This window comes from Mustela nivalis, assembly GCF_964662115.1.
Source record: "Mustela nivalis genome assembly, chromosome: 12".
NCBI classification, from domain to species: domain Eukaryota; kingdom Metazoa; phylum Chordata; class Mammalia; order Carnivora; family Mustelidae; genus Mustela; species Mustela nivalis.
In genome coordinates, this window is record NC_139031.1 from 2,002,949 (window position 1) to 2,019,767 (window position 16,819).

A 16,819-nucleotide genomic window follows, 5' to 3' on the forward strand; every position below is an offset into this window, starting at 1 on the left:
GCAAGACCAGCGTGCTCTGCTGGAAAAGCTGGTTCGCGGTCGTGTTATCTGTCCGTGTGGTTGACCGCACACGTCTCGGGGAGACTGCGGTTTTGTTTGACTCACTGAGCGGGGCAGGAAAAATGAGGCAGGGGTGTGTAAGGTTTCGGAGGAGTGTGTGGTGGGCGGGCTGGGGCTCCCATCCCCAAAAGGTACGGCCCTCCATAGGGGACCTGATTTAGAAAAGAGGGTTTTGCAGATATAATTACGGCTCTCAAGTGGGGTATCCCGGATTAACTAGATGGGCTCTGGACTCAAAGCCACAGAGATGCGGGAGGAAGACCACGTGGCGACAGAGGACCAGCAAGGCCCATGCCTGCTGGTGGCAGCGGGAAGCAGGAGAGAGGCAAGGAGTAGGTGCCCCCCCCCCCCCGATGGCCTTCAGGAGGGACCAACCCTGCTGGCACCTTGACATTGGCTACGTGTCCTCCAGAACTGGGCGAGAGAATTTCTCTTGTCTTCCTGTTCCCTTGTTACAACAGCCCTCGGACACGAATGCACAAACACATGACGCCTTGCCAGGCAGGGGGCAGGGACGCGGGGGCACTGAGCTCCCCGTGCCTCACTTTGAGCTCAGTGTCCGGGTGTTTCTGGGGGCACAGGTGGGGCGCCCCCTGGTTTGTGGCGTGGTTCCTCTTGTGCTGACTTCAGCGGGAGCCGTGTCCTCTGGGCAGGGAGGAGAGATGGCGTGTGCGCTGGACACGTTGCTGGGAAGCCGGCTGTGCCTGCAGCTCACCCTGTGGGAGACCCTGGGCCAGGGTGCGCTCGCGCTGCCGCTCCAAGAAGGAACGCCAACAGCGGCGCCTTCGCACGTATTGGTCGGCTGGAGCCTGGCTGCGTCTGCGTGCCTGCCGCCTGGGTCACTGTTCCCCACCCCGTCCCATGGGTGACGTCCTACAGAGCCTCTGAGCCAGAGGGTGTGTGCGCCCCTGCCTTCCCGTGGCCACAGTTCTTACGTGACTGTTGGGCACTCTGGGAGGTCTGTGGAGGACGGAAGCTCTCCCGGGACCGTTACAAGTCGGCCTGCAGGGCTCTGCCTCCAGCCTGTCAGTGACGGAGGAAGACGAGAGGGCCGAGCTGGGCTCTGCCGGAAGAGGGAACCTGAGTCCCGTGTTCTAGGACACCCAGCGAGCACAGCATTTTGTCGGCTCCGTTGTCCCCATGGGTTGCAATTCCCGATCGGGGAGGGCGGCTCTGCCCATGTCGCACTCCACAGAGGGAAACAGACAGTGGCTCTAGATCCATTATTCGTTGTGTTTTTTGAGATCTTTCATGTTGCATTATTAAGGGTAGGATTCATTTGACTGTGACTAGTAGAATACCTCGTTGTCCCTCTCTCGAATGTACCATTTTTTCTAACCCAGCACCTCAAGGCTTGGCATAGGACTGGCTGGAGTGAGAGGGGAAAATCGTGAAGGTTTGGTGGCGTTCCCCCTGTTTGAGCATGAAGCCACACTGGAGACATGCGCCCCTCTGGAAGACGGTGCGCTGCTCTTCTGGAGAGGAGTGCAGAAAAGACCGGGAGGATGCAGAGCCTGGGAGAGGCGAGAGTGCTGGCTGGCTCCTGGCAGCCCCTGTGAGTCCTGAGTGCTTTCTGTGGGCGGGGGCGGGGCGGGGCGGGGGAGGGACTCAGAGAGGAGTCTGCGATAGGATCTGGCCTTAAAGGGGCTTGCAGCGTAATGAACGAGCTAGGACATAATTACAATCAGAGCACAAGTTAAAACGTGGCTGGTTTCATGGAAGAGATAAAAATAGAGCATGGGCAGGAGAAGGGGGGGTCAGAGAGCGGGTGCCCAGAGGCATGGAACCAGAGCTCTGCCACGTACTCCCAGAGGCCAATACGTTTCATAATCTTAATTTTCTAGATGTTTTCCAAGCATGGGGCATGTTCAACTCCCTCAGAGTTTAAGTTAAACAGCGAACAAATTAAGATTTAAGAACTCCTCGCGTGAGAGGCTGCCCACTTACAGGGCCGCGGTTTCTTTGCCTCTCTCTGGTGCTGGTGGGGCTCAGAAAAGGTTATGCTTTCCATCTCTTCACGGGAAAGCGGGAAAAAACCCAGAAAAAACATTTCACGTTGTATTGCTCTAAACTCCGGATCTTCTTCATTGCTTGCGGTTCCTCTGCACTGCGCAGAGGCTACAGCGGTGACACTTACGCAGACGACTGCTCGGAATGGCGTGGGGGAGGCGGGAACACGGGAAGAAGCAACAGAGAGCGAGGAAGCAACGCCAACAAAGCCGCCTTCGAAATGAGATCATCTTTTCATGTGTGCCGTTGAATGATTTCTTTCGTTTGAAGCTATGTAAAAGCAAGTAATTATTGTTATTCCTAATATCCTAATGCCAAATTGTAAACCGAGGGCACCGGAGAGAGGAATGGGTGCGAGTCCTTGCTGATCCCGTGTGTGATAGATCGCTGCGGACCCGATAGTGCCATTACATAATTTGATCGGGTAGCCAAGAAATATGTCAGCAGCTCCGCGGCGTTGGTGCGTCTGTTTGCTCAGCGTGGAGCTCCTCTCCCTGGAAAAGAAAAGCAATTTGCAAGACTGCATGGGGCTCACTAGCTGGGGGCTGTGGGATGGCTTCCCCCACTGAACACCTCGGGCGTTCTGGAAGGCTCTATCCGGGGAGGGGCGTATCCGAGGTTTCCCCCGCAGCCGCGAGGCTGCGTCTCCGCCTCACAGCCTGGAAATGCTAAGCAGGTAATTAACAAATCATAGGCACAGGTGAGCCAGCTGAAGTTTGGTAAATTGCTTTTGATCTAAATTGAGATGCTTTGGGGATTTAACTTCTTAGACAAAAAGGGCATAAATAAATAATCAGGACTTTAACGTTGGAACTTGCAAGCCAGCTCTAAAATGTCTTAATGCGCTGGAGGAGGGATGTGGGGAGAGCGTCTGGGGCCAGCCCTTCGCTCGCCCTTCGTGCTGTGAGGTTGGCTCACCTGAGGAGCTCAGAACCGCCGCTTGGTGACGTCCAGAGGCTTTAGAGGCCGAGCATTTTGTCAGGAATGAGAGTTGCTCACGGACGGCTCCAGTTTCGTCTCTTATCTCGTGAGAGAGGAGAGGAGAAGGGAAGTGAGCTCTTCCACAGTGGGTGGGCCGTGCTGCACAGGGTCCGGGCAGCGCCGGGTGGGCCTGGCCGCAGCAGGGTACGTGCCCGCACGGAGAGGCCCCGGGAGCGTCCCTCGACACCACCTGCTGCTGCCTACCGGGCGCGCACTGGGCAGGACCCTGTCGGGCCGACACGTGGCGAGGCCTCGGTTCCCATCTTCCTGCAGGGCTCATCTGACAGCACGGATGACGCAGGTGCCGCTGATACTCTCCTCGGCACTCCAGACCGTTCGCTGACCTCCTCAGCCCTGTGGTGGGCCCCGGGGGGCTGAGCTCTCTGGGCTTCATCATCTGGGCTCCTCGCCCTCTGACCTCTGCTGGGTTTGAACAGCGGTGGCCCCGGGGAGGAAGAAAGGGGGCTCCTTCCCTGACAGGTCATGGTGGCCGGGGCCAGCGGGCTCTGGGGACCATGCTGTCCCTCACCCTTTACTTGGGGGAGTAATGGGTGCGTCTGCGGTGCCCTCTTCATCCCTGCCACAGCCCCCGACAGCCCCCCAGATTTCGGCAGACACTCCGTGTGTGCGCTCCGCTGCTTCTGTGCTGACGTCACAGTCTGACCAAGGCGGCCGCTTTCCTAGGAAAGTCCGAGATCCTGGTTCTGTAATGGTCTCCCTAGCACCTGCTGGAGGACACACAGCCTCTGGGAGGAACTACCCTCCTGTGGTTTAGCCCAGCTGGGTGTGATTCAAGGTAGAAGGATTTACCAGCTGTTTTGATTGGTTTGTTTGTCCGTCTCTCCAGGAGTCACTCCGTAGGGAGCTGGGACACAGCGGGCCCGGGAGACTCCGAGGCGTGAAGAGCCCTCCTTCCTGCCAGGAGATGCACAGTGATGCAGCAGTCCCTTCGGAACGTGGTCACGGTCTACGGTACGTGCTGCACGGAAGCGGGTGTCGTGAGGCCGGAGAGAAGCGGAGAGAAGTTGGTAGAAACCACGGGGGAAGGGGTGTTTCAGAAGAACAGGAAGTAAGAGGAGAGCAGTCTGGGGGGAGGGACCAGTGTGTGCAAAGGCCCCGAGGTGTGTGCAGGCAGCTGTTAGGAGGTAGGAGGTCAGCGTGTCCAGGTCACAGTGTGGCAGCAGCAATGGGGTGTGGGGCCAGTGGGGACTCATGCAGGAGCAGGAGCAGCTTGTGGGACTGGTTCGTGGGGTCCTGGGAGGCCATTGAGGGTTTTGGGCACAAGCATGACGAGCTCAGATCTGTGGTCCTACAGTCCCCTGGCTGTTGGGTAGAGACTGGATCTCAGGGCACCCGGGGCCATCCTGTACCAGAGAGTGGGCAGGTGAGGTGTGCAGGGTCTCAGGCATGATGGCGGATGTTGTCCAAAAAGAAATGTGAGGCACACGGAAACCTTTCCTGGGAAGCTCCGGCAGGACTTTGGTAACAGCTAGAATTTGAATCTGGGGTTGGTTTGGGAGGCGCCGGTGGAAGGACCTCCTGGGTCTTGGCTTGTGGGGCCGGCGGAGACACGGGTCCCCACGAAGGGGGGAGGTTTCTGTCCTCAGTGGAGCTAGCAGCTGAGCCGTGGGCTGGTGGGCTGGTTTGGGGGGTGCGGTACAGACTCTGACATGGAGGTTGTGGACATTTCCGTGAGCTGAGGCTGCAGGAGGACCCGGACGCTCACAGGATCTCACCATACCTTGCATTGTGAGAATTCTCAAGTGTGAGACGATTAGGCAAAACTACGGTCAAAGATTTCTCACATGGAAGTGTAGAAAATGTCCATCGTGGAAGTCAGGGAAAAAAGAAGGCATCAGGAGCCGTGGTGGCCAAGCGCGGCCCTCCTTTGGGGGAAAGGTCTCCCTCCCACGGACACCGTGCCCCCAGGACCTTTGAGCCCCACTGTTCCAGCTCCAGATCCTCTCTCGGTGTGCGGGTCACAGGGCAGGGTGTCTGGGACCCCTGTTACTTACCTGACAGCCGACATCACTGGTGACTACCACATAATAATGTTTACAGAGCTGGATACGTCCATTCGCAGACATCTCTTCTTTTTCTCCACAAATATGTAGTGCTTATCAGGGACGGTATAGGCTTTGTCCTCCCTGATTTGCGGGTGAGATGGTGCTCATCCCCAGGGGCCTCCCCTGTGCTGCGAACACCATTCCTCTCACCCGAGCCTCTCTGGTTCTTCACGCAGCGTGAAGACCAGCAGGTGGCTGACCGTGTCGCACAGCTGTCTGCGATCTCTGTGGCTCACGGTGGCCGGTTCCCCGGGACCACCCTTGGAGTCCCTCCTTTATCTTCTGCCCATGACCAAGCCTGACCACACCCAGGCCCGGCTGTGGGACAGGGAAGTGGCTCTGAGGACTGTGCCTCGTGGCTGATACCTGTGGTCCATGCCCAGGCATCCGGACTCCCGCTGGAGAGAGCCCAGAGCCAAGGACGGGGATAAGTGATGTCCTGATACGCGGTTCCCAGCAGTCTGGCGTGCAGCCCTGCTGTTCGGGGGCCAGCCCACGTAGGGGGACATTTGTGGCCTCCTGAGGGCTCTCACGTGGAGCTGGGGGCCCAGGGTCACGGTCAGGAAGCCAGAGCCAAGCTGACGGGGTAAGGGGAGGCAAGCAGGGGCACGAGCGCCTCACAAGGCCCTCCTCTCTCTGGTCTTCCAAACCTTACGTCTCCAACTGTTCGCAAGTCACCTGCATGAGGTTAGAGAATGTGCCTGCGCGCAGGCACCTGCGCCTCGGGAGTGCGCCTGCGCACAGACACCTGCGCCAGGACGCACGACTGAGCCCCGGGAAGGCGCGTGGCAGGACGTCTCATGGTGGGACTCATTCAGGTCCTGGACGTCCTCTCCCCGGAGGCCATGTGAGTCTCACTCCTGCCTGGTCCTCGCTCAGCAGCAGCTCCCCCGAGCCCACCTTTCTCTGCCTCACTAGCTCTCTCCAAGTTTCATCCAAAAGTCGCTGCCCTGTGGACCAGCGCGTCAGTGTCCTCGGGAGCTCAATGCTCAAAAGAACTTCCCAGCAATTCCCGTAAAGTAAAGAATATTTTAGGGGTACCTGGGGGGCTCAGTGGGTTAAAAGCCTCTGCCTTCGGCTCCGGTCATGATTCCAGGGTCCTGGCATCGAGCCCTGTGTCGGGCTCTCTGCTCTGCAGGGAGCCTGCTCCCCCACACCGTCTCTGCCTGCTTGTGATCTCTGTCTGTCCAATAAATAAATAAAATCTTTTATTGGACAGACAGAGATCACAAGTAGGCAGAGGGAAGCAGAGAGAGAGTGGAGGAAGCAGGCTCCCCAACAGAGAGCTCCATGCGGGGCTCGATCCCAGGACCCTGAGATCATGACCCGAGCTGAAGGCAGAGGCTTTAACCCACTGAGACACCCAGGTGCTCCTATAAATAAAATTTTTTTAAAAAAGAATATTTTTGAAAATAAACATTCCCTCCTGTTTAGTGTAACTCTTCTTCATAAGCCTGTTATATATAAACTTTATATTCTATGTAATATATGTTACTCATATATTCATGTGTTATTTTAAATCAAAGTGGACATCAGTTATATTTTTATGATTTTCAGACAAATAATGGGGCCCAGTATAATGAGTTTCAGGTGAGCTGTGAGCTTTCAGAGAAGCAGGCTTCAGCAGGCTAAGTTGGTCTCTGGTCATCTGCATTTGGACACTTAGTGGCCTTATGAAGGCTCAGGTGACTCATCACACTTCTTTCAGGGTTGGTGGAGCTTGTCCTTGTTCTGTTTTTAATTTCAGAGCGCTCCGAGGCATGCACGGGTACCTGTGAAGGTAGTTTGTTTTAGGAACTTCAGTACATTCCTTAAATTTGTGCATCCCAAGCATACAGGGATTTACTGAATTAAACAGTAAGAGTTTTCCTCCAAGAGTGGTTAAAAATCGTGAGACCGGTCAGGAGCGTGCTGGCGGATCGTCCACTGTCACAATGCATGGCTTGGTTTCTTTTTTCTTACCTTTTACTCCTCTCCTGGAACAGAGCTCTTTTGTTTGATTATTACCTGGCAAATTTGCTGTGTGATAAAAAAAAATTATGCACGCGGCTGAGTCCCGTCCAGATACCCTTAGGAGAAGACGTTCATTTTCATCTTGTTTCCCAAATGAAGCTTTAAATCTAATTAGATCTTGAAAGAAAATACCTGTGATATGGTTTCTGTAAGTAAGGGGCCTCTCATTTAAATAATGTTCTTATTTGTTTATGCCGTGTGATTTACCGTCAGTGACGGGATCTTTGTGGCTCGCTGGCTGCACGCTCCGGGTCCTTTGCACAGGCACTTTGAGTAAGTTATAAACCATTCTAGACACAGAAAAATTTAATTGTTGGGACATTTAATAGTGTAATAGCATAGCCCAGCTCCTGGTGGGGCCTTTGACATAGTGGAGGCCCAATAAATATTTGCTGAATAAACGAACTCCTGCTCATCCATCCCTGGGTCAGGAGAGAGCCGCTGTTTTACGAGGGTTTAGCTGTTTCCCGTGAGTTTGCCGTGGGGGCACTTGAAGGAAGTCTTCAATGTGGTTAACGGTTTCGGTCTCTGCGAAGAGGACCGTCCCCACAAAGGAAGCTCCGAGCCGGATGGCGGCTGCCGGGAGATGTGGGAGCGGTCGCCAGCGAGCCGTGCGCCCCACAGCCGCGTGGTTGGCCGGACGCCCCCACTTCCCAGGTAAGGGGCTTCCTTCCGGGGGCTCCGAGTGCGCCTCGGCGGGCTGCGGGCTCCGGCCAGCATCTCCACAAAAAATGACTGCCTAAGCATTTTGTAAATGAGCGCATAAATATTTATACATTTAAAAATAGACTTCCACGAGACTTGGCGGTGAGAAATTGAGACATTGGCGTGGCTCACGTGGAGCAGAACCGCTCGGGAAGCAGCCGGCTCCAGACGAGGCTCGGACGTGACCTCCGCGGACGTCTCCGACGACCCCAGCTCCCCGCTCCACGTTTGCAGAACAGGGATGGGGGTCCAGGAAGCTGGCAGGACAGTGAAGAAAATGAGCTGTCTCTCGAGACTTGGAATGAAGACTTCTTATTCCTTAGGATTGTCCCTCGTTACCTCCCTGCTTTCTTCTCCACGTGGTGAAGCCGAGGACTCTGGCCGGGGGAGCCTCTGCCTGGATGGCATCTGTCAGCGTCTGCGAGTCAGACAGAAGGTCGGGAAGCCCCCAGCCCGGCTCTCAGGCTCCTGCCCAGCGCCCCGCCCTCAGGGGCTGGCTCCGTAATTAGGACAAAAGCTTATTTGAGATGGTGCTTTCAATAAATGGGAGCAGAGCTTCTAGAAGGCTCACCAGCTATTTTTATCTCCGAGGAGAAAGCACGGATGTCAGTGGGGAGCCTGCGTGGCCTTTACAGAGCATCGCACGAGAAAGATGGGCGGAGGGTCGGGGCCACACTCCGCTCGCTGAGGACTCTGGGCCATCTGATGGCGGGGCTTCTCGTCGGCGAAGGGACGTCCACTCGGGACACCTAGGAGTTCCCTCCCACATTGGTCTCTTCCTCCGTTTGAGGCGAGTGAGCCTGGGGACACTGCCTTGTTGGGGGAGGAGACGGCCTGGGCCACGGCAGGGCCCGGTTGCTCCCCTGGGCATGCTCCCCTCCCTGTGTGGCCTCGAGGGGGGCCTCCCCAGCCTCAGCGGGCCTCAGAATCCTTCCCATCCAAGAGATGGCGCGGGGCCAGGCTGGAAAGGCTGTGGGGCTCCCCGGAGGAGGGTGCTGTCCTGTGCTCTGTGGGCCGCAGGGTCTCCCCGGCACACCCTCTCAGAGCCCAGGGGAAGGCCCCGGGCAAGGGTGCCGCTCTCCGGGGTGCTGAGTCAGAGCGCTGGCCGGGCCCGTAAGCAGGAAAGGGGTTTCTGTAGCTCAAGAGAAAAGCCAACAACGAGGGAGGTTAGAGCTAGATCACTGAATTCGAGTGTTTCTCCTTGTTTCAAAAATGGAAGTTTAACAGGTGTCGGCCATAATAACGTGATCCCAGCTCCGTGACCTTGCGTGAGCTGGGTGTCCTCCCTGAGTCGGTACGAAGCGGACGGTAGTTAGTGCCCGATCCCGGGGCCGCGAGGGCTCCGCGGGCCTGGCCACGGCGTGTGCGGCCCGCACGGTGGGGCCGCCGTGGTGGCCACTGGGGTCTGGGTGCTGCCGGACTGGGCCGCCGTCGTGACCGTTCTCACTCCCGTCTGTCATCAGTTCTGCCGGACGGTGACTGAGTTCTGAAGGCAAGGCTTCTAAAAGCATCTTCTTGGCAAACACTTGTTCATTTTTCTCTGGTTTGGGATGAAGAGCTAAGTGCCTCGTGTCCTCCAGCTCGACTTTCCTCCTTCCTACCGAAATGCCTGGTTCACCTTGCGCTGGGCTTTCCTCTGAGCGGCTCTCGCTCTGCGTTCCCTGAACGTTTCGCGTTCGGGCTGAGCCACGGCAGGCCACACCTGCGGTTAATTAATTGCATAATATTAAATCTGAAAAGAATGCTGGGCACAGGGTGTTTTCGGATTACGCGTGGGTGTGTGCGTGCGCGTGCGTGTGCACATGTGCGTGCGTGCCTTTGGCTCCGTGTGAATGCTTGTAAAAGCTGAAGGCGCTGTTTTCCGTCGGCCCTGGCTCAGTCCTCACCCTCCCGTGCGTCCGTCTTGCCTGCAGCCCTCTGCGTGGGTGACCCCGCCACTTGCTGCGGGACCTCCCTCGAGGGGCTTGTGTTGGAGCCTCACTCACACATCACTCCTCCAGATCCTTCCAGACCCGCCAGCTGTAATCTCACTGGGTAACGTAGTCTGTCGGCCAACCCCACCTTCCTCCGAACTCCCTGCCGCCGCCCTTGGACCTGGACCTCATCGTCAACGTCTGGGTGCGCCACAGGCATGCTCCACCCCGGAGCCGTTTCTGCCGCGTGTCCTGGCTCTGAGCCCAGTGCGGTGTCCCGCCCCGCAGTCCCCGCGCGCTGCTGCTGCCGTGCAGCCTCACGCTCTTGGCGTGTCCCTTCTCCACGGACACTGGGCCAGCGCCCTGAACTGACCGAGGGTGTTGCTTCTGCCAGGCCTGGCCTGTCCTCCTGCCCCACCCGCTACTGACCGTGTCTGCTCAACCCATAAGGCCCATCTGGGGTGGCTGCCTCCTGCACAAGGCCACCCTGTGTCCCCACCTCCTGCACAAGGCCACCCTGTGTTCCCACATAGCCTCTGTCCCGGTCGAGCCCACCCCGACCTCTCTCCATTCTTAGTGGCGCAGGCCCTCTGTGCTGGGTCGAAAGCCTTTGCATCCAAACCCGCCTTCCCACAGCTGTGAGCGGGAGGCTCTGGGTCCAAGTGCCAGCCTCCAGCGTTCCCCTGTGAACGGACAGGTACCCCGCAGGAAGGCACCCCCGCAGGAAGGCCTGTGAGGCCCCCGCCCCATGCAGGCCGTCAGCCTGGTCGTTCACCTGCTCGGGAATAACCAACGCAGCGATCGCTACTTTCTTAGTGACGAGGAGGAGGAAGGGCTGGTCTGGAGTAGGGGTGAGCTGCGCGCCACCCCGAGGGGCAGGGGGGCGGGTCTCTGGGGAGGGGGCCGCGAGGAGACTGGACGGCGAGCTGCTGCTCTGGCCCTGGCCTGGCTCGGAGCCCGCGACGGTGGGGAGCGCCGTGCATTTATCACCTGTGAGTGTAGTTAATACGTGAGCTGCTTTCACTTCCAATTCCTGTGAAGGATGCGTTTCGTCCAAGAACGCCTTTAACCGCATTGCTCGGCCGTGCACGGAGCGCTCCATGCCGGCGCGGCCGGCCTGGCCTTCCCAGCCTCTGGGGGAGCTGCAGACGAGCCGGTTCCTCGTCGTTAGCCGGGAGGATCGCTGCGGGGCTTGCTGTCTGTGGAGTCCGGCTGCCGACAGGGGCCTGTGCTGACCGAGGCTCTCCGAGTGGGGCTGGTGTCAGGCTGTGCGGGCTCCCTTGGTGTATGCGACTCGTTGAGCTCCCATGGAAGGACCCGGTCGCGGTCTCGGGACGTAGGGAGCCAAACAAAACCCCGGCAGAAAGGTGGGCTTGAAGCCATGAAGTCAAGAGTCACAAGGCGGCTGCAGTGTTGGGTCCCCTCGGCAGCCCCTGGTGACCGCGCCCACTCTCGGCCCCCCTTGGAGAGGCATCACGCCTCCCACACCGGCCTCCGCCTCTGTCCCTCTCCCTCCTCCCCGAATCCTCCTCAGAGGGCCTGCCTGTCCTCTAGGGCGACCGTGCCCCCGGGGCTGGCCCCCCCAGCTCCTGCCATGCCCGCCTGCCCTGGGGGGCTGCTCTGCCAGCTGCCGCTGCGGGGACAGCCCTCGTGGAGCGTTCTGTCCCTCGGCAAATGTCCCTGCTTTCCGGACGCTTCTGACTGTATCCGGACGTCTCCCTGAGGACAACCCCAGAGGGGCTCCTCCGATGTGGGGTCTCCATCCCCTCAATTCCTCTTCTCCCGCCTGTTCAAGCTGAGTCCCCCACTGCTGAGATGCTGCCCAGTGCACGGGATCCAGCCCCCGTCCCGGGCCAGCCGCTGAGCCCAGGGTGGTTCGGTCCTGACCCCGTGTGGCTGCCGTTGGCCACTGTGTCTTTCCTAGGCTCTGTGCTGCCCTTGCTTCCAGTCGTGCCTCGGAATACCTCCAGGGTAGCCCCCTCCGGCTCTTCCCCAAATGTTGGTGGGCACCAGGCTTCTGTCCCGGGTATTGGCCGACCCGCGGTGGGGCCACACCTACCGTCCTGACAACTCAGCGGCTGCTGACTCCCGTCCCGCTGGGCCCGGACCCGCCTGCCACGTGGGTAGACATGGCTCTTCGCGTGTCCCACAAGGGCTGCGACATCCCCAGATGAACTTCTTGTCTCCCGTGTTCCTCCAGTTCCCTGCCCCGAGGAACGGGGGCCCAGCCGGCCAGCGCCCGGGGGATACGTAACTATACACACAGCGTCCTGTTGGTTGCCGTGCACCTGTCCACACGGTATCGTGAGACACGTGTTCTGAGGGGTCGGCCCTCACGATCTTGGAGGTTGGGCAGCACCAGGATGTCTGGTGGCAGGTGGGAGACCCAGGAGGAGCAGCAGTTTCTGTTGGAGTCCAGAGCCCAGAGGCAGGGAGAAGCTGATGTCCCAGCTCAAAGCCAGGCCGGAGAATTCCCTCTTTCCAGAGGAGGCCGGCCTTTTTGTCCTAACCCGGGCTCCAGCCGCTTGCAGGAGGGCCACCCACGCTGGGGAGTGCAGTCCGCCCTGCTCCGTCTCCGGACTCCAGCGCTCGTCTCCCTGAGGACACCCTCTCAGGCGCAGCCAGAATAATGGGAGACCGGCTGTCTGGTGCCCGTGGCCTAGTCGCGTGGACCCCACGTTAGCCATCACGAGGCGCGTGTGCTGGGGCCGGGAACGCAGTTCCACAGCACGGGCAGCGTGGCGGGAACAGGGAGCTGGAGGGCGGCTGGGACGGGGGGAGCTGCCAGGGCCCCGGAAGCGTGGGGCCGGAGAGGAGGGGGCGATCTGGTCAGCTGCGAGGGGCGTCCCTCTGGCTGAGCGGAGGGTCGAGGTGGGCGGGGCAGAGGGGAGGCGCTGCGTGGCGGAGTGTTCGAGTTACCGATTTACTGCCGCTCTGCTTCCTGTTCACCCTTCTCTGCCCGCTCTGCCGAAGCGGACGCGGGCCCACGGAACCTTCTCCTTTGCCCGCAGGCTGGACGTGAAGCTCTGTTCGCAGAGGTCCGTGGAGAGCCCTCCGAGAGGACGGGCTTTGACCTCCTGGCTCTGCCGTAGCCGGGCGGCGTCTGTGGCTTTAGCAGCGCGGACAGCCTTTCTGGCACTGGTCTCCCGTGCGGGGTGGGCTCTCCCAATGCCGACCTGTGCAGACACGTGACCTCCCTGCATTCAGCAGGGTGGGTGACCCCTAGGGACGGTTCCTATGGTGGACGGTGGCCTGCCGCTTTCCTTGGCCATCCTCTCGGTCACTGTCGTGGCACAGCTCCTCTGGGCAGACGCTTCCCTGTGAACAGCTTCCCAGGCTCCGTAGAGGGAGGGCTTCGGATAAGCTCTGCTGCTGCGGCGCCCCAGGAACTGGCGTGGGTGGTCGAGCCATGGGCGTGCATCTCCGAGAAGGCCTGGATCTCGGCCGGGTGCGGTGTGGGGGGCGGGGCCGTCCCGGGCTCTGCGGTCCTTTCCTTCTTAGGAGTTCTCCCTACTTGTCGCTCACCAGTCCACGATGGTGCGCATTCCTGCTTACGGTCCGGGCTTCATTATGCTAAACTTTCCCCGTTCGGGGGACGGTGTGGGTTTTCTCTCCCGTCTAGACCCTGACCGATGTGATGTCACTTCGAGTTACGCAGTTATGTGGTGTTGGCGGAAGTCCCAAGCCCGCCCAGCCTGGAGGAGGTGGACACGGACCCTGCTTCTTGCAGCCAGCTGCTGTCCCCCCACCCCCAAGAGCGAGGCAGGTGCTGCAGGGCTCAGTCTGACTGATACGTGGGCGTGTGTCTGTGACAAGCTAGGCTAGCCCTCGACAGCCCTGTGCCAATCACTGGGCTCTTCTGGGTGTTTCTTATATACAAGAACCCAGTAGCGACACGATGTTTGGAAATCTCAGGTCGTATCCCAGAAGAGGCCGACAGCGGCCGACAGTGTTATTTGTCAAGAAGACCTTTCTGCAGACCTCAGGCTTCACCGTGGTCAACAAATAGAGTTTGCGTGGGTTTCGGTCCGTAAGTGTCTTTGCAGGTAACGATGTGAAACTCGTGCTGTGTGTGGCCGATTAGTCTCCGTGTTGATGAGACGTGACGGAGGGGTCTCTGCTGAGCGTGTCTCACATGCAGGAGGGGGAGCGCTGCTTGCATGATCCGTGACCTCCCCCACGTGCTGAGGCTGTCCCTGGGGTCAGACGAGAGGCCTGAGGTCAGGGGCCAGGCTTTGTGGGGAGCCAGGCAGCCCCCCTCCTTTCCTGTGAGGGACCGAGACGGGTTTCTCCCGGCCAGGGGAGCCCTGCGGGCGTCTCGGGACAGAGACGGCGCGGATCTTCCCCGGATCTGCTCTCCTGGCTCTTCTCAGAACGTCCTGCGTGCTGGAACTTTTGCGCTCAGTACCGCACCGTTCTGGTGATTTCTGGTGGATTCTAGCTTGTCAGTGCTTTGAGCGCAGGTCTGTCTGTGCTGGGGACAAGACCTCTGAACAGTGTGGGTGCCGTGAGGGGACGGAAGCCACCGTTGGGGTGTGTGGGTGTGGAGAGCGCATCTGTGACGTAGGGAGACATGGGCAGAGCGCGTCGTTTATGGGGAAGGAGCGGCCCTCACCCCCCCTGCCGCGGGTGCTGTCGTGGTTTAGGCCGCGCAAGCAGAATGTCCCCAATCTGGGTGGCTTCGCTGATGTTCCCTCTCACAGATCTGGAAGGCGCAGCAGCTTTGGTGTCTGCTGGGGCTGGGGTCCCACGTCCGGACACCGACAGAGAGCAGAGAGAGGATGCAAGCGCTCGGGTGCCTCGTCTCAGCAGGGCACTGATCCCAGCACGAGGCCCTGCCCTCATGACCCAACCAGCCGGTCGGGTTTCAGCAGATGAGTCTGGGGGACAGGCACGTGGCCATAGTCGTGATCTCTGGGAGACAATGAAGAGGGCGCTGATGGAAAGCAAACACACTCAGCGTTGCAAGGACACACGGGGGACAGTCACTTCCTGGGGCTGTCCTCAGTCTGCGCAGCCGTGATGAAGAGGGTTGGAGGGTGTTCTTTGTCGCCACTGCCCTGAAATCCTGCTTGGAGCGGCTGCAGGGTCTCCGTGTGCTGGTTGACCGCAGGCCCCAAGACGCAGGCCCGGACTCATGTGGTCTCGGTGTGCGATGCGTGGCTCACTGTGCGACCCGCCTGCTCTCTCTCTCTGCTCCCCTGCCGGGCTCCGGCCCACTCCTGTGCGGGCGTGCGGGCTGCACCCTGTGTGCTGTGAGGACGCTGTTCTGCAGGACCGCAGAGCCGCCAGCTGCGGCAGGTGGCAGGGGACCCAGAGCCGGCCTTCGGCTGAGCAGGTGTCCCCCACCCCGGGAACATGGTGCTCACTAGTATCCTGCCCACAGGACACGGGTTCTGGTTATCCAGCTTTCTGCAAGGCCGAAGGTCTTCCACAAAGAAGCATCAGAACATTTGGGGTCCACCCTTGCTTCCAGAAGCGTCTCTAAAATTCAGATGCGTCCCTGTTCCAGTACCCGCCTCACCCAGAGTCTTGGTCCCGTGAGCGCCTCCGTCTGGGTCCTTCTAGCTTAGGTCCTGAAACAGCGACCCAGGCCGTGGCTGCTGAGTTGGGGGGGCCTGATAGAGGGGGAGGAAGTCGGGGGAGCCCACAGCTCATCGTCTCGATCACGGGATGATTTTGTCATACAATATAGACAATATAATCGGTTTAGAACCACCTGAGCCTCGCCGCAGGTGAGGATGCCGGTTTCATGCCGACGTGCCTGTGTGCGGGAGTGAGCACATGCCACTGCCTGTGGCCCCGCGGGATGCAGGGGTTCCGGCAGGGGTGTAGCAGCCGCAGCCGCTGTGGAGACAGGAGGCGGCTGGGCCAGGGAAGAGTCGTGCTCGACGGCGACCTTGCTGGGATTCAGTCGCTGTGGGGCACACACGGGCCGCCTCTAGAAGGCTGATGTTGGCGCCTGGTGGCTTGTGTGTGAGCGCCGCAGCGTGCAGGCGCGTGGCAGCCGGGCCGCGGGCGTGGGTGTGAGGGGCAGCCCCGCGGGGCGCGGGGGGGGGGCATCAGGTCACAGGCTGCTGTTGGGCCCAGGGGGGCGGGGGGCGCATACGTCCGGCTGACCCAGCCTAGCAGGTGAGTCACTAGTGGTCTGGACAGCAGCGCAGAGGTCAGAAGCAAGACCAGGAGACCCAGGACAGGCCACCACATTGTAAGTGTCCCCTGAGGTCACTACTTACGGGACTCTCAGGATGTGGGGGGACAGTAGAACCTTATTTTCAAACTAAATCTTACTCAGAGCATTGGTGATGGAACAGATGAGTTGAGGGGTGAGACGTGGAGCCCCTGGGCCCTGAGTCCCGTGCCCAGAGCCGCTGCCTCTCAGGACCGTGTGGAAATGCTTGTGCCCTGGGGTGGGGGGCAGGCCGGGGTCTGCGTGGCGCCGCATGGGAACCCACCTTTGTCAGTGGGGACGCTGCTCGCAGGCTAATCTGAGCCATCAGTGTCTCGTCTGGGTTCGTGGCGAGGGCTGAAGCCATCAGCGGGTAGGAGGGTCCAGTGGTTTCCTTCCAGGCCAGTTTCTAGTTGGCACATCTGCCTACGGTTGGGAGGAGAAGACCTCTGACTCAGGGCTGTGCAGGCGACGGGTGCCGGACGTCGTCAGCCTTCCGACATCACCTCCCCTCCCCCGCCTCCCGGCCGCTCACGAGTGTCTCTCGTTGGCCGCACGTCTTGCAAGGCTGTGGGGGTTGACGAGGAGGGGGTGGAGGCCAGCGTGCCTGGCGCTGGCGCCGAGCCTCGTCTCTGGCCGTCCGGCCCTCGCTCCTCCTCTTCTGGTCTACGCGGAATGCACCGTGATCGCATGTAGAGCCCGACCCCGAACTCATTCCTCTTCTTACGGGACTTTGAAGGGGCCTTTCCACGGCTTTTGCCGGAGAGCCCAAGCTCCCAGCCACAGTCCCCGGGGCTCTGAGCTGCCTTCCGCCGCCTCACCGACTCAGTACCTGTTCCCTCTCCCGTGGCCTTTCTTTATTTTTCTTTTCTGAAGTTCTGTTTTACTGTGGCAAGAACGCT

At 59.7% G+C, this 16,819-nt stretch overlaps 1 protein-coding gene across 1 annotated transcript in view; it reads left to right on the forward strand.

Annotated features, from left to right (window-relative positions):
• The first annotated feature begins 2,619 nt into the window (after positions 1-2,619).
• LOC309845245 (uncharacterized protein) overlaps positions 2,620-16,819 on the forward strand; it is a 40,491-nt gene continuing 26,291 nt past the window's right edge. Inside the window, exons 1-2 of the mRNA XM_082692961.1 lie at positions 2,620-2,746; positions 3,899-4,023. Coding sequence (XP_082549087.1) covers positions 3,977-4,023 — 47 coding nt within the window. The 5' untranslated portion in view covers positions 2,620-2,746; positions 3,899-3,976. The remainder of the gene's footprint in view (positions 2,747-3,898; positions 4,024-16,819) is intronic.